General features: G+C 42.6%; 1 protein-coding gene across 1 annotated transcript; it reads right to left on the bottom strand.

The window, feature by feature from the left end:
- Window positions 1–13,884: 13,884 nt before the first annotated feature.
- LOC127317511 (uncharacterized) lies at window positions 13,885–16,055 on the bottom strand. Its single transcript, XM_051348067.2, has 2 exons — window positions 15,372–16,055; window positions 13,885–14,329 (listed from the first exon to the last, which is right to left on the bottom strand). The coding sequence occupies exons 1-2, from the start codon at window positions 15,810–15,812 to the stop codon at window positions 14,222–14,224; spliced, it is 549 nt and encodes a 182-aa protein (XP_051204027.1). The 5' UTR covers window positions 15,813–16,055; the 3' UTR covers window positions 13,885–14,221.
- Window positions 16,056–23,873: the final 7,818 nt, after the last annotated feature.

Genomic DNA, 23,873 nt, shown 5'->3' with positions numbered 1-23,873 from the left:
AACAGATTTCTTGCTGTAACGAATCTGGGCCTAATTCTCTGTAGGTAACTCAGAAAATTATGCCAATTTACGTGAGTGATCCCCAGATATGTACGCAACTTTCATTCAATTTGGGCATTTTCATCTGAGCAAGTGTAGTGCCATTTTAAAATTCGTCTTTACGAACTGTTCTGTTTTGACAGATTCTGCCTTTTATTTCGCATTGCCTCTTTTGCTGTGTTGGGTGAATTTCTTTGTTACATTACCTTCCAGTAGCTTTCGGCAATATCCAGAAGTGTTAAGAATGATTGTGTCACCTCTGAACATGTGAAATTTTATTATGCACTAACCCTCTAATGAGTTTGTTTCGAGTTTGGTGTGGAGGAAGTTTTCAAGGGTCAAGAGAGGAGGATGATATAATATGATCAAGAAGAGTGAAGAGTCTAAGCTTGGGGATGCCCCCGTGGTTCATCCCTGCATATTTCAAGAAGACCCAAGCATCTAAGCTTGGGGATGCCCAAGGCATCCCCTTCTTCATCGACAACATTATCAGGTTCCTCCCTTGAAACTATATTTTTATTCGGTCACATCTTATGTACTTTACTTGGAGCGTCTGTTTGTTTTTGTTTATGTTTGAATAAGTTCATCCTTGTGTGGGAGAGAGACACGCTCCGCTGGTTCGTATGAACACATGTGTTCTTAGCTTTTAATGTTCATGGTGAAGGTTGAAACTGCTTCGTTCATTGTTATATGGTTGGAAACGGAAAATGCTACATGTAGTAATTGGTATAATGTCTTGGATAATTTGATACTTGGCAATTGTTGTGCTCATGTTTAAGCTCTTGCATCATATACTTTGCACCTATTAATGAAGAAATACATAGAGCTTGCTAAAATTTGGTTTGCATAATTGGTCTCTCTAAGGTCTAGATAATTTCTAGTATTGAGTTTTGAACAACAAGGAAGACGGTGTAGAGTCTTATAATGTTTACAATATGTCTTTTATGTGAGTTTTGCTGCACCGGTTCATCCTTGTGTTTGTTTCAAATAACCTTGCTAGCCTAAACCTTGTATCGAGAAGGGAATACTTCTCATGCATCCAAAATCCTTGAGCCAACCACTATGCCATTTGTGTCCACCATACCTACCTACTACATGGTATTTCTCCGCCATTCCAAAGTAAATTGCTTGAGTGCTACCTTTAAATTTCCATCATTCGCCTTTGCATATATAGCTCATGGGACAAAATAGCCTTAAAAACTATTGTGGTATTGAATATGTACTTATGTGTCTTATTTCTTAATAAGTTGCTTGTTGTGCGATAACCATGCTCCTGGGGACGCCATCAACTCTTTGTTGAATATCATGTGAGTTGCTATGCATGTTCGTCTTGTCTGAAGTAAGGGCGGTTTTCACCATCAAATGGTTTGAGTATGTGATACGTCTCCAACGTATCGATAATTTCTTATGTTCCATGCCACATTATTGATGTTATCTACATGTTTTATGCACACTTTATGTCATATTCGTGCATTTTCTGGAACTAACCTATTAACAAGATGCCGAAGTGCCGATTCTTTGTTTTCTGCTGTTTTTGGTTTCAGAAATCCTAGTAACGAAATATTCTCGGAATTGGACGAAATCAACGCCCAGGGGCCTATTTTTCCACGAAGCTTCCAGAAGTCCGAAGACGAAACGAAGTGGGGCCACAGGGTGGCCAAACCCTAGGGCAGCGCGGCCCACCCCCTGGCGGCGCCGACCTATGGTGTGGGGCCCCTGTGCCCCCTCCTGACTTGCCCTTCCGCCTACTTAAAGCCTCCGTGACGAAACCCCCAGTACCGAGAGCCACGATACGGAAAACCTTACTGAGACGCCACCGCCGCCGATCCCATCTCGGGGGATCCAGGAGATCGCCTCCGGCACCCTGCCGGAGAGGGGAATCATCTCCCGGAGGACTCTACGCCGCCATGGTCGCCTCCGGAGTGATGTGTGAGTAGTCTACCCCTGGACTATGGGTCCATAGCAGTAGCTAGATGGTTGTCTTCTCCCCATTGTGCTATCATTGTCGGATCTTGTGAGCTGCCTAACATGATCAAGATCATCTATCTGTAATTCTATATGTTGCGTTTGTTGGGATCCGATGAATAGAGAATACTTGTTATGTTGATTATCAAAGCTATGTCTATGTGTTGTTTATGATCTTGCATGCTCTCCGTTATTAGTAGATGCTCTGGCCAAGTTGATGCTAGTAACTCCAAGAGGGAGTATTTATGCTCGATAGTGGGTTCATGTCTCCGTGAATCTGGAGGGGTGACAAGAACCTCTAAGGTTATGGATGTGCTGTTGCCACTAGGGATAAAACATTGGTGCTATGTTCAAGGATGTAGTCACTAGTTACATTACGCGCAATACTTAATGCAATTGTCTGTTGTTAGCAACTTAATACGGAGGGGTTCGGATGATAACCTGAAGGTGGACTTTTAGGCATAGATGCAGTTGGATGGCGGTCTATGTACTTTGTCGTAATGCCCAATTAAATCTCACTATACTCATCATGATATGTATGTGCATGGTCATGCTCTCTTTATTTGTCAATTGCCCAACTGTAATTTGTTCACCCAACATGCTGTTTATCTTATGGGAGAGACACCTCTAGTGAACTGTGGACCCCGATCCAATTCTCTTTACTGAAATACAATCTACTGCAATACTGTTCTACTGTTTTCTGCAAACAATCATCTTCCACACAATACGGTTAATCCTTTGTTACAGCAAGCCGGTGAGATTGACAACCTCACTGTTTCGTTGGGGCAAAGTACTTTGGTTGTGTTGTGCAGGTTCCACGTTGGCGCCGGAATCCCTGGTGTTGCGCCGCACTACATCTCGCCGCCATCAACCTTCAACGTGCTTCTTGACTCCTACTGGTTCGATAAACCTTGGTTTCTTACTGAGGGAAACTTGCTGCTGTACGCATCACACCTTCCACTTGGGGTTCCCAATGAGCGTGTGCTTTACGCGTCATCAAGCTAAATTTCTGGCGCCGTTGCCGGGGAGATCAAGACACGCTGCAAGGGGAGTCTCCACTTCTCAATCTCTTTACTTTGTTTTTGTCTTGCTTAGTTTTATTTACTACTTTGTTTGCTGCACTAAATCAAAATACAAAAAATTAGTTGCTAGTTTTACTTTATTCGCCATCTTGTTTGCTATATCAAAAACACAAAAAAATTAGTCTACTTGCATTTACTTTATCTAGTTTGCTTTATTTACTTTTGCTAAAATGGCCAACGCTGAAAATACTAATTTGTGTGACTTCACAACCACAAATAATAATGATTTCTTATGCACACCTATTGCTCCACCTGCTACTACAGCAGAATTCTTTGAAATTAAACCTGCTTTACTTAATCTTGTTATGAGAGAGCAATTTTCTGGTGTTAGTTCTGATGATGCTGCTGCCCATCTTAATAATTTTGTTGAATTATGTGAAATGCAAAAATATAAGGATGTAGATGGTGACATTATAAAATTAAAATTGTTCCCTTTCTCATTAAGAGGAAGAGCTAAAGATTGGTTGCTATCTCTGCCTAAGAATAGTATTGATTCATGGACTAAATGCAAGGATGCTTTTATTGGTAGATATTATCCCCCTGCTAAAATTATATCTTTGAGGAGTAGCATAATGAATTTTAAACAATTAGATACTGAACATGTTGCTCAAGCTTGGGAAAGAATGAAATCTCTGGTTAAAAATTGCCCAACCCATGGACTGACTACTTGGATGATCATCCAAACCTTCTATGCAGGACTAAATTTTTCTTCACGGAATTTGTTGGATTCAGCTGCTGGAGGTACCTTTATGTCCATCACTCTTGGTGAAGCAACAAAGCTTCTTGATAATATGATGATCAACTACTCTGAATGGCACACGGAAAGAGCTCCACAAGGTAAGAAGGTAAATTCTGTCGAAGAAACCTCTTCCTTGAGTGATAAGATTGATGCTATTATGTCTATGCTTGTGAATGATAGGACTAATATTGATCCTAATAATGTTCCATTAGCTTCATTGGTTGCACAAGAAGAACATGTTGATGTAAACTTCATTAAAAATAATAATTTCAACAACAATGCTTACCGGAACAATCCTAGTAACAACTATAGGCCATATCCTTATAATAATGGCAACGGCTATGGTAATTCTTATGGGAATTCTTACAACAATAATAGGAGTTCACCCCCTGGACTTGAAGCCATGCTTAAAGAATTTATTAGTACACAAACTGCTTTTAACAAATCTGTTGAAGAAAAGCTTGGGAAAATTGATATACTTGCTTCTAAAGTCGATAGTCTTGCTGCTGATGTTGATCTTTTGAAATCGAAAGTTATGCCTAATGAAAATCATCATAATAAAATTGTTACTACAGCAAATTCCATTCAAGTTAGAATTAATGAGAATATAAGATTAATGGCTGAACTGCGTGCTAGGTGGGATAGAGAAGAAAATGAAAAACTAGCTAAAGAGAAGAATGTAGCTAAAGTTTGGACTATTACCACCACTTGTAATGCTAATGCTACACATGTTGCTGCACCTCCTACTAATACTAATAAAAGAATTGGTGTTAGCAATGTTTCCACTTCTAATGCAAAGCGCGAGAAACTGCCTGAAACTGCTAAAACTGCTGAAACTGCCTGTGATAAAGCTGCTGAATTTTTTTCCAACATTGGGGATGATGATCCCATTGCTTTAGATTATAATGGTTTGAATTTTGATGATTGCCACATCTCTGAAGTTATAAAGTTCTTGCAAAAACTTGCAAAAAGTCCCAATGCTAGTGCTATAAATTTGGCTTTCACACATCATATTACAAATGCTCTCATAAAAGCTAGAGAAGAGAAATTAGAGCGTGAAGCCTCTATTCCTAAAAAGCTAAAGGATGGTTGGGAGCCCATCATTAAGATGAAGGTTAAAGATTTTGATTGTAATGCTTTATGTGATCTTGGTGCAAGTATTTCTGTTATGCCTAAGAAAATTTATAATATGCTTGACTTGCCACCGCTGAAAAATTGTTATTTGGATGTTAATCTTGCTGATCATTATACAAAGAAACCTTTGGGTAAAGTTGATAATGTTCGTATTACCGTTAACAATAACCTTGTTCCCGTTGATTTTGTTGTCTTGGATATTGAATGCAATGCATCTTGTCCCATTATATTGGGAAGACCTTTTCTTCGAACTGTTGGTGCTATTATTGATATGAAGGAAGGTAATATAAAATATCAATTTCCTCTCAAGAAAGGTATGGAACACTTCCCTAGAAAGAGAATGAAGTTACCTTTTGATTCTATTATGAGAACAAATTATGATGTTGACACTTCGTCTCTCGATAATACTTGATACACACTTTCTGCGCCTAGCTGAAAGGCGTTAAAGAAAAGCGCTTATGGGAGACAACCCATGTTTTACCTACAGTACTTTGTTTTTATTTTGTGTCTTGGAAGTTGTTTACTACTGTAGCAACCTCTCCTTATCTTAGTTTAGTGTTTTGTTGTGCCAAGTTAAGCCGTTGATAGAAAAGTAAGTACTAGATTTGGATTACTGCGCAGTTCCAGATTTCTTTGCTGTCACGAATCTGGGTCTACCTCCCTGTAGGTAGCTCAGAAAATTAAGCCAATTTACGTGCATGATCCTCAGATTTGTACGCAACTTTCATTCAATTTGAGCATTTTCATTTGAGCAAGTCTGGTGCCATTTTAAAATTCGTCAATACGAACTGTTCTGTTTTGATAGATTCTGCCTTTTATTTCGCATTGCCTCTTTTGCTATGATGGATGAATTTCTTTGATCCACTAATGTCCAGTAGCGTTATGCAATGTCCATAAGTATTAAGAATGATTGTGTCACCTCTGAATATGTTAATTTTTATTGTGCACTAACCCTCTAATGAGTTGTTTCGAGTTTGGTGTGGAGGAAGTTTTCAAGGATCAAGAGAGGAGTATGATGCAACATGATCAAGGAGAGTGAAAGCTCTAAGCTTGGGGATGCCCCGGTGGTTCACCCCTGCATATATCAAGAAGACTCAAGCGTCTAAGCTTGGGGATGCCCAAGGCATCCCCTTCTTCATCGACAACATTATCAGGTTCCTCCCCTGAAACTATATTTTTATTCCATCACATCTTATGTGCTTTTTCTTGGAGCGTCGGTTTGTTTTTGTTTTTGTTTTGTTTGAATAAAATGGATCCTAGCATTCACTTTATGGGAGAGAGACACGCTCCGCTGTAGCATATGGACAAGTATGTCCTTGGTTTCTACTCATAGTATTCATGGCGAAGTTTCTCCTTCGTTAAATTGTTATATGGTTGGAATTGGAAAATGATACATGTAGTAATTGCTATAAATATCTTGGGTAATGTGATACTTGGCAATTGTTGTGCTCATGTTTAAGCTCTTGCATCATATGCTTTGCACCCATTAATGAAGAAATACATAGAGCATGCTAAAATTTGGTTTGCATATTTGGTTTCTCTAAGGTCTAGATAATTTCTAGTATTGAGTTTGAACAACAAGGAAGACGGTGTAGAGTCTTATAATGTTTTCAATATGTCTTTTATGTGAGTTTTGCTGCACCGGTTCATCCTTGTGTTTGTTTCAAATAAGCCTTGCTAGCCTAAACCTTGTATCGAGAGGGAATACTTCTCATGCATCCAAAATACTTGAGCCAACCACTATGCCATTTGTGTCCACCATACCTACCTACTACATGGTATTTTCCGCCATTCCAAAGTAAATTGCTTGAGTGCTACCTTTAAAATTCCATCATTCACCTTTGCAATATATAGCTCATGGGACAAATAGCTTAAAAACTATTGTGGTATTGAATATGTAATTATGCACTTTATCTCTTATTAAGTTGCTTGTTGCGCGATAACCATGTTCACTGGGGACGCCATCAACTACTCATTGTTGAATTTCATGTGAGTTGCTATGCATGTCCGTCTTGTCTGAAGTAAGAGAGATCTACCACCTTATGGTTAAGCATGCATATTGTTAGAGAAGAACATTGGGCCGCTAACTAAAGCCATGATCCATGGTGGAAGTTTCAGTTTTGGACATGTATCCTCAAATCTCAAATGAGAAAATTATTAATTGTTGTTACATGCTTATGCATAAAAGAGGAGTCCATTATCTGTTGTCTATGTTGTCCCGGTATGGATGTCTAAGTTGAAGAATAATCAATAGCGAGAAATCCATTGCGAGCTTTCTCCTTAGACCTTTGTACATGCGGCATAGAGGTACCCCTTTGTGACACTTGGTAAAAACATGTGCATTGTGATGATCCGGTAGTCCAAGCTAATTAGGACAAGGTGCGGGCACTATTAGTACACTATGCATGAGGCTTGCAACTTATAAGATATAATTTACATGATGCATATGCTTTATTACTACCGTTGACAAAATTGTTTCATGTTTTCAAAATCAAAGCTCTAGCACAAATATAGCAATCGATGCTTTTCCTCTATGGAGGACAATTCTTTTACTTTCAATGTTGAGTCAGTTCACCTATTTCTCTCCACCTCAAGAAGCAAACACTTGTGTGAACTATGCATTGATTCCTACATACTTGCTTATTGCACTTATTATATTACTCTATGTTGACAATATCCATGAGATATACATGTTACAAGTTGAAAGCAACCGCTGAAACTTAATCTTCTTTTGTGTTGCTTCAATGCCTTTACTTTGAATTATTGCTTTATGAGTTAACTCTTATGCAAGACTTATTGATGCTTGTCTTGAAGTGCTATTCATGAAAAGTCTTTGCTATATGATTCACTTGTTTACCCATGTCATATACATTGTTTTGATCGCTGCATTCACTACATATGCTTTACAAATAGTATGATCAAGATTATGATGGCATGTCACTCCGTAAATTATACGTGTTATCGTTTTACCTGCTCGGGACGAGCAGAACTAAGCTTGGGGATGCTGATACGTCTCCAACGTATCGATAATTTCTTATGTTCCATGCCACATTATTGATGTTATCTACATGTTTTATGCACACTTTATGTCATATTCGTGCATTTTCTGGAACTAACCTATTAACAAGATGCCGAAGTGCCAGTTGCTGTTTTCTGTTGTTTTTGGTTTCAGAAATCCTAGTAACGAAATATTCTCGGAATTGGACGAAATCAACGCCCAGGGGCCTATTTTTCCACGAAGCTTCCAGAAGTCCGAAGACGAAACGAAGTGGGGCCACAGGGTGGCCAAACCCTAGGGCAGCGCGGCCCACCCCCTGGCCGCGCCGACCTATGGTGTGGGGCCCCTGTGCCCCCTCCTGACTTGCCCTTCCGCCTACTTAAAGCCTCCGTGACGAAACCCCCAGTACCGAGAGCCACGATACGGAAAACCTTACTGAGACGCCGCCGCCGCCGATCCCATCTCGGGGGATCCAGGAGATCGCCTCCGGCACCCTGCCGGAGAGGGGAATCATCTCCCGGAGGACTCTACGCCGCCATGGTCGCCTCCGGAGTGATGTGTGAGTAGTCTACCCCTGGACTATGGGTCCATAGCAGTAGCTAGATGGTTGTCTTCTCCCCATTGTGCTATCATTGTCGGATCTTGTGAGCTGCCTAACATGATCAAGATCATCTATCTGTAATTCTATATGTTGCGTTTGTTGGGATCCGATGAATAGAGAATACTTGTTATGTTGATTATCAAAGCTATATCTATGTGTTGTTTATGATCTTGCATGCTCTCCGTTATTAGTAGATGCTCTGGCCAAGTTGATGCTAGTAACTCCAAGAGGGAGTATTTATGCTCGATAGTGGGTTCATGTCTCCGTGAATCTGGAGGGGTGACAAGAACCTCTAAGGTTATGGATGTGCTGTTGCCACTAGGGATAAAACATTGGTGCTATGTTCAAGGATGTAGTCACTAGTTACATTACGCGCAATACTTAATGCAATTGTCTGTTGTTAGCAACTTAATACTGGAGGGGGTTCGGATGATAACCTGAAGGTGGACTTTTTAGGCATAGATGCAGTTGGATGGCGGTCTATGTACTTTGTCGTAATGCCCAATTAAATCTCACTATACTCATCATGATATGTATGTGCATGGTCATGCTCTCTTTATTTGTCAATTGCCCAACTGTAATTTGTTCACCCAACATGCTGTTTATCTTATGGGAGAGACACCTCTAGTGAACTGTGGACCCCGGTCCAATTCTCTTTACTGAAATACAATCTACTGCAATCTTTGTTCTCTTGTTTTTACGCAAACAATCATCTTCCACACAATACGGTTAATCCTTTGTTACAGTAAGCCGGTGAGATTGACAACCTCACTGTTTCGTTGGGGCAAAGTACTTTGGTTGTGTTGTGCAGGTTCCACGTTGGCGCCGGAATCCCTGGTGTTGCGCCGCACTACATCTCGCCGCCATCAACCTTCAACGTGCTTCTTGACTCCTACTGGTTCGATAAACCTTGGTTTCTTACTGAGGGAAACTTGCTGCTGTACGCATCACACCTTCCACTTGGGGTTCCCAACGAGCGTGTGCTTTACGCGTCATCAGTATGCATACTGTTAGAGAAGAACATTGGGCCGCTAACTAAAGCCATGAATCATGGTGGAAGTTTCAGTTTGGACATAAAACCTCAATCTCTTATGAGAATATTAACTGTTGAATGCTTAAGCATTAAAAGAGGAGTCCATTATCTGTTGTCTATGTTGTCCCGGTATGGGTGTCTAAGTTGAAGAATGATCAAAAGCGAGAAATCCAATGCGAACTTTCTCCTTAGACCCTTGTACAGGCGGCATAGAGGTACCCCTTTGTGACACTTGGTTGAAACATATGTTATGCAATGATAATCTGTGTTAATCCGAGCTAATTAGGACAAGGTGCGGGCACTACTAGTATACTATGCATGAGGCTTGCAACTTGTAAGATATAATTTACATGATACATATGCTTTATTACTACCGTTGACAAAATTGTTTCATATTTTCAAAATAAAAGCTCTAGCACAAATATAGCAATCGATGCTTTCCTCTTTGAAGGACCTTTCTTTTACTTTTATGTTGAGTCAGTTCACCTATCTCTCTCCACCTCAAGAAGCAAACACTTGTGTGAACTGTGCATTGATTCCTACATACTTGCATATTGCACTTGTTATATTACTTTACATTGACACTATCCATGAGATATACATGTTATAAGTTGAAAGCAACCGCTGAAACTTAATCTTCCTTTGTGTTGCTTCAATACCTTTACTTTGATTTATTGCTTTATGAGTTAACTCTTATGCAAGACTTATTGATGCTTGTCTTGAAGTACTATTCATGAAAAGTCTTTGCTTTATGATTCATTTGTTTACTCATGTCATTACCATTGTTTTGATCGCTGCATTCATTACATATGCTTACAATAGTATGATCAAGGTTATGATGGCATGTCACTCCAAAAATTATCTTTGTTATCGTTTACCTGCTCGGGACGAGCAGGAACTAAGCTTGGGGATGCTGATACGTCTCCGACGTATCGATAATTTCTTATGTTCCATGACACATTATTGATGATATCTACATGTTTTATGCATACTTTATGTCATTATTATGCGTTTTCCGGAACTAACCTATTGACGAGATGCCGAAGGGCCAGTTCCTGTTTTCTGCTGTTTTTGGTTCCAGAAATCCTAGTAAGGAAATATTCTCGGAATCGGACGAAATCAACGCCCAGCATCCTATTTTTTCACGAAGCTTCCAGAACACCCGAGAGTCGCCAGAGGGGGGCCACTGGGCCCCCAGATGACAGGGCGGCGCGGCCCAGGGGGGGCGCCCCCCTAGTGTGTCGCCGCCTCGTCGCCCTCCTGACTCCGCCTCTTCACCTATATAAAGGTCCCTGACCTAAAAACCACGACACGTTCGACGAAACCAGAGAAAACCTTCCAGAGCCGCTGCCATCGCGAAGCCAAGATCTGGGGAACAGGAGTCTCTGTTCCGGCACGCCGCCGGGACGGGGAAGTGCCCCCGGAAGGCTTCTCCATCGACACCACCGCCATCTTCATCAACGCTGCTGTCTCCCATGAGGAGGGAGTAGTTCTCCATCGAGGCTCGGGGCTGTACCGGTAGCTATGTGGTTCATCTCTCTCCTATGTACTTCAATACAATAATCTCATGAGCTGCCTTACATGATTGAGATTCATATGATGATGCTTGTAATCTAGATGTCATTATGCTAGTCAAGTGGATTTTACTTATGTGATCTCCGGAGACTCCTTGTCCCACGTGTGTAAAGGTGACAGTGTGTGCACCGTGTGGGTCTCTTAGGCTATATTTCACAGAATACTTATTCACTGTTATGAATGGCAGAGTGAAGTGCTTATTTATATCTCTTTATGATTGCAATATGTTTTGTATCACAATTTATCTGTGTGCTACTCTAGTGATGTTATTAAAGTAGTTTATTCCTCCTGCACGGTGTAATGGTGACAGTGTGTGCATCGTGTAGTACTTGGCGTAGGCTATGATTGTGATCTCTTGTAGATTATGAAGTTAACTATTGCTATGATAGTATTGATGTGATCTATTCCTCCTTTCGTAGTGTGAAGGTGACAGTGTGCATGCTATGTTAGTACTTGGTTTGGTTATGTTGATCTGTTATGCACTCTAAGGTTATTTAAATATGAACATTGAATATTGTGGAGCTTGTTAACTCCGGCATTGAGGGTTCGTATAATCCTACACAGTTAGTGGTGTTCATCATCCAACAAGAGGGTGTAGAGTCTAGCACCTATCTATTTATTCTGTTATGTGATCAATGTTGAGAGTGTCCACTAGTGAAAGTATGATCCCTAGGCCTTGTTCCTAAATACTGCTATCGCTGCTTCTTTCTTGTTACATTACATGTTTACTTCTGCAATATTACTACCATCAATCGCACGCCTTGACAAGCACTTTTCTGCGCCGTTACTACTGCTCATACTTATTCATACCACCTGTATTTCACTATCTCTTCGCCGAACTAGTGCACCTATTAGGTGTGTTGGGGACACAAGAGACTTCTTGCTTTGTGGTTGCAGGGTTGCATGAGAGGGATATCTTTGACCTCTTCCTCCCTGAGTTCGATAAACCTTGGGTGATCCACTTAAGGGAAACTTGCTGCTGTTCTACAAACCTCTGCTCTTGGAGGCCCAACACTGTCTACAAGAATAGAAGCACCCGTAGACATCACTTACCACCCAGTGTGTTCAAGGAGCACGTAGCCGACATGGGTTTAAGGGAAAGTCTTACCTATCTTGGATCATAAGAGGCCCAAAAGTAAAAGAATTTGTTTCAAAACAGAGAAGTGTATTGTGGCTGTCTGATTCTATCGGCAATAGAGCTGTGACGATGAAACATGCCCTATGAACTGATCTAAAATGAAACGAATAAAGTGAAAGTATAAAGTTAAAAGAAAAGTTGAGATCACGGGGGAGAATGTTAGGATGATCTCGACGGGATCGATCCCAACGGATCGATAACACCCTTGACCTCGTCCGCGCCCTGATCGGGGGCGCCCAACCCTATCTCTGGTTGGTGGGCCCCTGTGACCTGCGCTATATAAAGAGGTGGGGGCCGGGGCTCGCAGTAAGAGGTTCGTCCGCGTCGCCAGTCACCCCACCGACATCCCCTACCGATCTAGGGTTAGCGCAGTGCTCACGGGAAGCTCCACCATCGCCTCCACCGCACGCTCACGCCACTCGCGCCGTCGCCATGGACAACGGCTCGAGCTCCTCCTCGAAGGGAGAAGGTTTGTCTCCCACTCCTTCTCGATCTCTCTCTGATCTTGCAGTATACATATAGATATAGTGTCTACCAACACGGATGCTACTCTAGTCGATCTAGTAAAGTTAACAGCCACAACTCAACGTGACGCAGTATGCATGATGCTACGCATGATATCTCTACTGTGGCGAGTCTTATCATACACTTCGATGTCGAAACATGGCCCCATGCCTCTAATCTGCTATACCATAACCTAAGGCTAAACAATTATGTGTTTTCCATAGTTGAAATTCATCTCTAGATCCCCGCGTCACACAAGCGACAAGATAGGACCGCTGGTCAGCCGCCACCGCTTCCCTCCACCAATCAAGAGTATTCCTAGCGCCTCACTGCCACCGCCTCGGTTTCCCTCCCATGTCCCGTCCAGTCATCTCATCGGCAGGAAGAGGGTGGGGACTCGTTCCATTTTGTTCCAGTACTTGCAGGTCTTGTTTTAGATAGGTTTTGGTATCCCTAGCGGCACCGGCGAGGTCGTGGCAATGATGGCACGTTGGAATAATGTATCTAGCCTCTTCCTACCTCGTCAATGTTTGGTCCAACATTAGCGAAGGGCTACTGATGGTAGGCGACGCTAGATCTGTGGACCTTGGCAGTTGGTGTGTCGATTAGGGAAAATTGTTCTATGGTCTGTGGTGCGATACTTTCAACCTCTTTGTTCGTTTTTGTCAACGGCAAGGTTGGTTTTCTCAATTCATTAGCGCATATCATTGTCCGTGGCAAATGCCTATTGCGGTCTTTTAAGCCTTGGTTCGGAGGCCGTTTGCAGGTGCCCCGGTCTTTTCTGCTTGTTTGGTGCGTGTTTTAACTCGAACAATTGAATGATGATGAATATGAGATATAAGATGTCTTTGGGTATCTTTTTCTAGGAGGAAAAAAAAGATGAAACAATTATACCAACTGGAAAGTACACCCACCAACCACATGCATGTTCATTGAGTTCAGGTGTGGGCGCCTGATTAAGGATCATTCACCCTTGTCTCACCACTAACTCCATCCGCAGAATCTGCAGGAACAGTATACAAATGCAGATGTGCTTTGCTTCCAGCACACCAAAGTGTGGACCTCCAACTCCGCTGTATCATTATAGTCAGCTTATGATTGCGAATCCGCACTAAGCCGAAGCCTGATGATTGCAAAGTCGGCACCAAGAACAATTAATACAGATACACTACACCACAACAGAGATCCTCAAAAGCTAAATCTCCAGGTAGATGTACTTTGCATCTTAACAGAACAAATATACTACGGTACATCACACATTCACACAAATTTGTTCAACAATAATCCTACGTGTCCCAAGTTCCAGTTGCTCATCTTCTATAGTACTGATCCAGCTGTCGAACTTGAACCTAGCAACCAACTGATGAACATGAACTCTAAAAGACAGATCATTCATCGGCTAATCAGCTAGCATCAGCTACTGACTTCGGCGATGCTGTGCAGAGAAGGGCGCCACTGGCGATGCCTCGAATTTTTAGCCGAGTTGCTCCGGTGGTGGCTGTCCTTGTCTTGGTGCTCCAGCTGCAACAGGATAGGCCATGGGCGGCAGGAGAATAATCAGAACATGCCATGCTGTACTAAGTTTAGAGATTCAGAGATGAGTGACGATTCCCCCAAGTTTTCAGAGAATAAATGGTGAACGATTCCTTGTCCATTAGTTGTTAGGCATATTTGTGGGCGGCATATTCTACATGTAGCTGACATTCCGAGTCACCTTGCAGTTTTATTTAAAAGGCAGCTCAAAATTTAGGTACCCATCCCTACCTTTTTTTCCATGTGGTGTGAGCAAAGCAAGATGTGGCCTAAAGTATAGTTTAGTTTGGAGTGGGAATAATTTGCCCACTGTATATATGTATAAGCAGCCATCATATCATGTTTAGACTTAGAGTACATTATTCAGATTATGATTGTATCTTGATGATCAGCTAATATATGATATCGATCTTTAGTAATCAAAATTTGGTTGGGCGGTTAGGTACTAGTGTGTCATATGGACTCAGAGTATAAGGTATAAAATTGAGGAGGGTGGCCAACTGAACAAATCAAAAAAATAACAAGTGCCATGACATGATCTAATGGTCAAAGCTACTCCAAGTTAACAGCAAACTGCATGATAGCAGGTTAACCAACTAGGTAACTACCTACTCTTGTGAACCTGACATAAAATTTTAAAATAGAAATTCTAAACAATAGCTTCTGAAGAACATGTAGTCAGAGCAAGAACATCTTCCTTTTTTTACTTGGAGGATGTTGTAGATAGTTGCCATTAACATGTCTAAAGCAATTTCATAGCTGAAATAGTTCAAACTGGAATGGTGTGGTACTGAATAGATGTGAAATGAACCACAAATTAAACATGGAAAGTGCACCACGTTGTCCAAGAAGAAAAAAAACTCCAAGGATTGGAACAAGTTTTACTTGCGAAGTACCGAATGACCATCATGCATGCAGAACAGGAGGACATGCAGAGCATGGAAATAACAGAGTAGCTGACATCGATGAACAGCAAAGCAGGGGAGGAATTAAGCTGCAATGGATGGATCATCAGTATACGGTGAGGTACCTGATCAAGACCCTCGTCCATCAGCGCCTTGTCGTCACCGGTGGATGCAGACTCACCGCCGGCCTGCTTCGATCCTCCCAGCTGCTGCTGCTGTTGCCGCTGCTCCCTCCTGGTCTTCTCGTCCTTCCTGGCCTGCACGGCCTTGGCGACCTCGGCGATGGCGATGAGGCGGTAGGCGTGTCCGAGCTGCAGCGTGTCCCGTGGCTTGAGCAGCTTCACCCGCGTCAGCCGCACCGTGCCGCCGCCGCGCTGCCCCCGTTGCTGCGGGTCGGCCGGACGGCGGCTGTCCTCGGCGACGCGGAGGGTGACGAGCGCGACGTAGTGGCCCGGGTTGGCGCGCATGACCTCGGCGGCGCTGGTGGCCCAGTAGAGCCGCTCCACCCGCCCGCCCGGGTGCTGCACCACCACCGTCGCGTCCTCCGCCGCCTGGCAGTTCCCCATCCTCTCTCTCGCTGTCTCTGTGATGGACGTCGGCGGTGGAGGCGGGTAGTGATGCTGCTGCTGCTGCGATTTATGTATGGGCGGCGACGGTGGGTGCTGGCGCTAACGACCGGGGCTGTGCTGCATGGTAGCCCCCGCCCACTACTCTGGAGTCTGGACGCTGGTTGGGTTCCGCGCGCGCGCGGCCGGGTCTCGTACGTACTCGTCTGCCGCTCTTGGCGTTGGCGCTAGCGTTCTGGGCTCGGCGGGACCGTGTCGTCTCGTCTCGATCGTCGCTGTGTTTATATCTGCGCGCGCTGCGGCAATCGCGTGTGCCTCGTGGCGTCGCGGCGCGGCACAGTTACGCCGCGGCGGTAACGGTGGTGTTGTACCTGTACCTGCACGGCCGCCTTGTTGTCCTAACTCGGATGGAGCCGTGTGCTCCTTCGTGATGCTGTCATTCGTCCTGCAAACTCATTGGTACGTCGTATTACCTCGAAACAAGCTCTGGAAAGCAGGAAAAGGTCCGATTAGATGCCCAGTTCACACGTTCATGTTGTGGCCCGGACGTTCCTCAAAGTACCCCCCGCTCCGCGGGAAAGTCTAAACCAGCTGTTTCCCCTCGTCTTGTGTTTATTCAAGAACGCGGCGTACGAGCGGACGCAGGCGGTGGAGATGGCGTGAGCTCACGTGGTCATCCCCGCCTTATTACGACCCCTTATTTAGCTCTACTTCCCCTTCTTTGCCGGCTGTGAGGAGAAGATCGGCAGCGGCCGTCGCCGGCGTGCATTCTTCATCTTCGCCGACATCGATCAGTTCTGTTGTATCCTCTTTCAGTCTCTAAAAGAAAGCTTGAACCCTAGATGTGGTAGATGTGTATGCAGAGTAAACATGCGTAGATCTAATCGTAGATGTGGTAGATCAAGTTCGTAGATGGTGGATTTATGCTGTATGGAACCATTTTTACCCGCCTTAGTGGATTTAGGTAGTGCTATAGATTGACTAGTTCCACATTTTAAGTATTAAATCTACCGCAGGTCGTCATGTCTTCCACTCCTTCGAGCACTTCCACAGTGGTCCTGCCTTCCACTACGCCGAACACAACCATGGTGGTGCTGCCTTCTTCATCGTCCAGCTGACCAACCTCTGCGCTTAATCCTGCTCCGCTCACGGTAAGTATTCTATGTCATGATTACCATTGTTCTGATGGATTGTGTTGGTCAGTTAACCCTGCGTAACTGATTTTCATACTTATCATTATTCGTTTGTCTTGTGTAGGTCATAACGCCTTCTCCTGATCGGATGAACAAGCCATCTATGGCATGGATGCTGCCTGATAAGGCGCAAGCTCATCCATCCATCTCCGTTTCCACCCAAACCAAGTATGGTGTGGGGGTGGTCTTATACATGCTATCCTTTTACATATTACCAGTGGGTTCTCGGGAAAGGATGGATGTTGTTAGGATGAACTTTCTTTGGGGAGGGAGAAAAAGAAATACAATCTAGTCAAGTGGGGTATTGTTTGTCTCTCTAATGAGCAGGGGGTTTAGGCATACTGGACATGGAGGGGATGGACATTGCCATGCTAAGTAAATGGCTATGGAAACTTTTCAATGAAAAAGGGAGCTAGCAATAAATTTTATCGGAAAAATATTTGGTGAAACAAACTCTTTGTCAAGTAACAGCTAAGCTAGGTGATTCCCACTTCTGGCAAGGGCTGATGGAGATTAAGCACCTTTTTGGAAATGTGTTAGTGTTTAAATTGGAATTGGGGAGATGACCAGTTTCTGGGAGGATCACTGGATAGTTGATTCCACTTTAGCCATGAAATTCTCCTGACTCTTTTGTGTTTCATTAGACAAACAAAGGACTATTGGAGAAGTATTTGGGGGTAAGAAGCTTGAGATTCAGAAGAAACCTGGTGGGTGAGCTATGTGGGTAGTGGCTTGATCTGAACTTGCTAATAGAGGGGATAACATGAGGAGGATCCTCACACCTTGGTTTAGAACTTCACTGGCTCAGGGGCCTTTTCGGTTAAATCCTTCTACCAAGCCATGCAGTTCTCAAGGGCCATATCATACAAATTCATGTGGAGGATTAAGATACCTTTGAGAATCAAAACGTTTATTTGGTTGGTACCTAGGAGAAGTATTTTAACCAGGAATGTGTTGATAAAGAGGGGAGGAAATGTGTGGAGACTTGCCTCTTTTATGGCCAAAAGGAGTCAATGGCACACCTCTTATTCCTCTATCGTCTTGATAGATACGTTTAGAATATAATGAGTTGTGCGGCGGGGATAAATTTGCATTTTACCTCGGTTGAACATTGCATCTCTTCTTGGCTTAAGTCTTATGGTGTAGAAGAAAAAGTAACCCAGTCGCTGTGGGTGTTGATGTGGTGCTATAGAGAATTTGGCAAGATGGGAAATTAGCGCGTTTTGAGGGCAAAGGGCCATCGGAACCATGCTCTATGGTCTTTGAAATCGCTTACGGGGTTCAATGGTGGTCGAAATTGCAGGTGAAGGATCATGATAGAGCGAAGATGGTTTTATTCGCAAAAGTCTTGGAAATGGTGACTGTGGAGATTTTCAGTGCAAGAGGGACATGATGCTCTTTGATCCCGAGGTTGGCAAGTTGAGGTGTTGTTTGGAGAATGTTTTGGAGGTTGATAAAAAGGGAGAAGCGATGAAAGGGTGATAGGAAGCAAAAAAGGCGCTATGTGTGGTTCCTCTTCTCTTGTCTCATAAACATCTAATCCCCCTGTTTTTCACCTTCCTAAAAGGCGCTATGGAGATTTTCGCTGGCCTTTTGTTTTTAATGCGATTATAGAAAGCCTTAATCTCAGAGAAATCGTACTCACTGGGAGACAATACACGTGGGCGAGTAGAAGACAAATCCCGACATATGAGAAGCTAGACCGAGTGCTAGCTAGTGTTGATTGGGAGCAGAAATTTCCTCTTGTATCAGTTCGAGCACTCGCGCGCTCGGGCTCTGATCATACTCCTCTCCTTATTGACTCAGGGGAACAAGCTCACCTTGGTAATAAGGCACAATTTTCTTTTGAACTATCATGGCTCCGGGAAGATGGTTTCCATGAAATGATTAAGAGAGAATGGAATGCATCTGTGTCGGGTAGCAGCCCTATTGAAATTTGGCAAAATAAAATTAGACACTTGAGACGTTTCTTAAGGGGTTGGGCAAAGAATCGAAGTGGGGCTTATAAAAAAGAAAAGGAGAGGCTACTTTCTCTTATCGATGAGCTTGACATAAAGGCGGAAACAATTCCCCTTACGCGGTCGAGCGGGATGTTTTACGTAATGCTAATGATAGTCTGGCTAAACTCCGAAGGGAGGAAGAAGCCAAATGGGCTCAGAGAGCAAAGGTTAAACATGTGCAAGAAGGTGGAAACAATACAAAATATTTTCATCTAATTGCAAACGGAAAACATAGAAAAAAGAAAATCTTTCAATTAGAGCAAGACGAAGGGATAATCGTAGGCGAGGAAAATCTCAAAGTTTTTATCACAGAGTATTATAAGAAACTGTTTGGAGAGCCGAGTAGAAATAATTTTACTATGAGAGAAGATAGGACCGAGGATATACCTCATCTCTCTCATGAGGAAAATTCTATTCTCATAGCTGGGTTCACCGATGAAGAAGTTTTTGAAGCTATCTCTCAGATGGAACACAATAAAGCTCCAGGACCAGACGGGTTCCCAGCTGATTTTTATAAACATTTCTGGGAAACAATTAAACTTGATCTAATGAATCTTTTTGTGCAATTGCAGCAAGGTGATCTCCAGTTATATAAGCTTAACTTTGGGGTCATTACCTTACTTCCTAAGAAGGAAGATGCCTTTCAGATTCAGCAGTATAGGCCTATTTGCCTACTAAATGTAAGTTTTAAGATATTCACAAAGGTAGGTACTAATAGAATAACTGGGATCACACACAAAGTTATTAAGCCTACGCAATCTGCTTTCATGCCTGGACGACATATACTTGAAGGAGTAGTCGTTTTGCATGAGACCATTCATGAACTTCATAGGAAGAAAATGGATGGGGTCCTTTTCAAAATTGATTTTGAGAAGGCTTATGACAAAATTAAATGGCCTTTTCTTCAACAAGCTATGCGCATGAAAGGTTTTGCACCTGAATGGTGTGATTTAGTTGCTAGTTTTGTTCAGGGAGGGTCAGTGGGAGTAAAGGTCAATGATGATATTGGCCATTATTTCCAAACTAGGAAGGGGCTGAGGCAAGGAGATCCTCTCTCTCCTATCCTTTTCAACATCGTGGTCGATATGCTGGCTATCCTAATTGCGAGGGCTAAAGAGGATAGTCAAGTTGGTAGTCTCATCCCACATCTAGTTGAGGGGGGGATCTCCATTCTACAATATGCAGATGATACCATTCTTTTCATGGAACATGACTTTCAAAAGGCGGTCAACATGAAATTAATTCTATGCATATTTGAGCAATTATCAGGCCTTAAGATTAACTTTCATAAAAGTGAAATTTTCTGTTTTGGAAAGGCTAAGGACCATGAGGACCAGTATAAGCAAATCTTTGGTTGTGAAGCTGGTTCTCTTCCCTTTAGTTACTTGGGTATTCCAATACATTACAGAAAACTTCTCACCAAGGAATGGAATCCAGTGGAGAACCGCTTTGAGCGAAAGTTAGGTCGCTGGCAAAGCAAGTTACTCTCATACGGAGACAGACTAGTGCTTATTAATTCTGTCCTTACTAGTCTGCCGATGTTTATGCTATCTTTTTTAGAAATACCTAAAGGGGTAAGAAAAAGATTAGATTTCTATAGGTCAAGATTCTTTTGGCAGAATGACGAGCATAAGCGTAAATATCGGCTTACTAAATGGAACATTATTTGTCGACCTAAAGACCAAGGGGGTCTCGGTGTGGAGGTGTTAGATATAAAAAATAAATGCTTACTCAGTAAGTGGTTGTTTAAGCTCTTAAATGAGGAAGGGGTTTGGCAGGAGCTGTTGCATAACAAATATCTCCGAACTCAAACTCTGTCACAAGTGACAGCTAAACCCACCGACTCTCCTTTTTGGAAAGGACTTATGGGAGTTAAAGACGAGTTTTTTTCCCGGGGTTCCTTTAAGGTTGGAAATGGTCAAAGTACTCGCTTTTGGGAGGACATATGGTTAGGTGATAGGCCTTTAGCTGAACAATACCCTTCATTATATAGCATTGTACGCCGGAGAAACGTTCTGGTATCGGATGTCTTAACAGGTAATCCGCTGAATATCGAATTCAGGAGGACTTTATCGAATGATAGAATTGAGGTTTGGCTAATATTGCTCCATCGCTTATTTACGGTTAACTTGTCGGATGATCAAGATGTTTTTGTTTGGAAGTTAACATCTTCTGGTCTTTTTTCGGTTAAATCCATGTATGCGGATATGATGAACGGTCATACGGTTTTCTTACGTAGATATATTTGGAAAATAAAGGTGCCACTCAAGATTAGGATCTTCATGTGGTTTCTCTACAATAAGGTGATTCTTACGAAGGATAACCTTGCTAAAAGAAACTGGAATGGATGTAAAAAGTGTGTTTTCTGTGATGCTAATGAATCAATAAACCATTTATTTTTTGATTGTCCCTTGGCAACGCTTATTTGGAGAACCATTCAATATACTTTTAATGTTCCTCCACCAGCTAATGTTACAAATATGTTTGGAAATTGGCTAAATGGAGTGGAGAAAAAATCAAAGGAACAAATACGTACGGGTATTTGTGCTTTGATGTGGGCTATTTGGAATTGTCGTAATGATATGGTTTTTAACAAAAGCACAAACTCTCATTTTCTACAGGTTATCCGAATGATTACACATTGGATCCACGAGTGGTCTTATCTTCTACCGGAGCCTCAACGTGCACATATGGATTCTGGGTGTACCCGTCTGGAGACGGTCGCTCAGGATATCTACAACCAGGGTGGCTGGCAGCTCACTAGAAGATTACAACATGCATAAGATTCACATCTTTTTGTTTTTCTATGGTTAATTTTTATGTACACCTTGTGTGATCCATGAGTTGTATGAATCTTGAATTTTGAAACGATGAAATAAAACAGCTGTGTGCATCGATTGATGCAGAGGCTGGGGAGATACCCCATTTCGAAAAAAAAAAGTTGGGTGACATGAGCCAAGTTAAAATCTCTTTTTTGCCGCGTTTTTCTTGCTGGTGGTGGTTGTGTTGTATGGAACTTTGTAGCATGGTTCCGTTAATGAGATCGGGGTCCAATCCATTTTCTCTCAAAAAATGATGTTGTGCGGAGCACCTCTGTCAGAGTTTGTCTTGAACAAGGTTTGTGAGCTAGTCAAGAGGGAGTTGAGTGTACCCGCGGCTTCAAAGAACAACATCGTGTGTGCAACGATGTTCTCTACTTCACGGGCATTTCAGTCACCCCTACTTAGGTGTACAACCACATGAGGAAGTGTTGACTTAGGTGAGAAATTGTGTGCAAGGTTAAGAATGTTCCACGAGTGATATTTTGCATCGAGAGCTCGTAGTGCATATGTAATTATGGTAGCTACTATTAGGCAGTACCACCCCCTATGATGAACTGTTTAGCTTATGTCCTGATTCTGTCTGCTGCATTGTATAATATACGATGTGTAAGCTCATCTCTCAAAGGAAGAGATTACGAACAGCAATAACTAGCTTTAGCCTTCCATAGAATGGTGTATTGCAGCCAACCAAACGCTGTAGCTACCATTTTCTCCCTTGTGCAAAAAAGTGTCTTGTGTGCAACTAAGCGAAGTGCAGATGTTTACTTTTGGCTCATCTCCACCCATCATGCCTCCCAACGCCTCCCCCTGGAAGCCCTAAATGGGTTGTGACCTACCAATCACGCAATATATTCTTGAACGCGTATTATGCATGAATGTCATATCGTCATATCGTCATTTTTCTCACCAGGCTGGTGTATCATTTTTATATATTGTAGTACTTCTTTTCACATTTTAGGCTAGATCCACAAACTCATCCGCCGAGACTCTAGATTATACAAGAAAATTTAAGATGAAATATTCAGGTACATGGATCCTTTTAAAATCGTAAATTACATGAAGCTTTCTCCATGTTCAAAGGAGAGTATCAGAGTATAATTAGAATTAACCAACAAAGGGAAGTGTTAGAGTAGAATTATAATTAACCAACAAATTGCATTGTACTTAGTGTATCTTTAACAAATTCTCTAGAATCCGGGCCCTTAAAACGCATATAGAGGGAGCTAAAAACTGCTTTGAATTGTCATGGGAGATTTGCCTGAATAGATCCTGTAAAATACAACGGTAAATATGAATCTGCCCCAGATGTTGTGTTTTTTTCCCTTTTAAATCCATTTCCCCTTTTCCTTCTATTTCATGTCAACGACATCCACAACATCCATGCACCGGCCTGCCTCTCCGCCGCCCGACCGTCTTCCTTGCGATGGTGGGGATGGAGGTGGGGCAGGAGTTCGCCCGATCTGCGTGTTGCCCTGGCGCCAACAGGGAAGAAGGCGCAGCGAGGAAGGCAACAAGATCGTCTCATCACCGTCTTCCCTGACATAGGGCAGCACAGTTTAGGGATTTTTACGGAAAAATGATTGAAAGAAGAGAAAATACAATATATTGAGGTTTTCTTGAAAGAATGTCATGCCACCTCAGCCTGACAGTGGGCCCTTTGGGTAAGAACCATTTTCAAGTGGTCTAGCTAAACCGACCGATCATTGTTTTTTTTTAGGAAATGCCACTTGGCGCTTATTTATTAGATAACATGGTTACATCTACGATTATAAAGGGGTATAAACTTTGGAGGGTCACCATCTCAAACTAAGTTTTGCTTGTATGTACATAAGCATTTTTGCTAAACTATGTGCCGCCCGATTAGCATCCCCTTACAATGCCGAAAAACAACCTTCCCCATCAAGCTAGCTTTGAAAAAACATTCCACCGGAATAACTGAATAAGAACTCCACACTCCGATCACGCCATTACCGATCAGTGTTCTTTGCCACACATAGGGATTGGATTGGTGGGTTTTTGCAAAAGAAAAAAAAAGAAAACTTGTTG

This window comes from Lolium perenne, chromosome 7 (assembly GCF_019359855.2).
Source record: "Lolium perenne isolate Kyuss_39 chromosome 7, Kyuss_2.0, whole genome shotgun sequence".
Taxonomy (NCBI): domain Eukaryota; kingdom Viridiplantae; phylum Streptophyta; class Magnoliopsida; order Poales; family Poaceae; genus Lolium; species Lolium perenne.
This window is presented reverse-complemented; position numbering and strand designations above follow the sequence as displayed.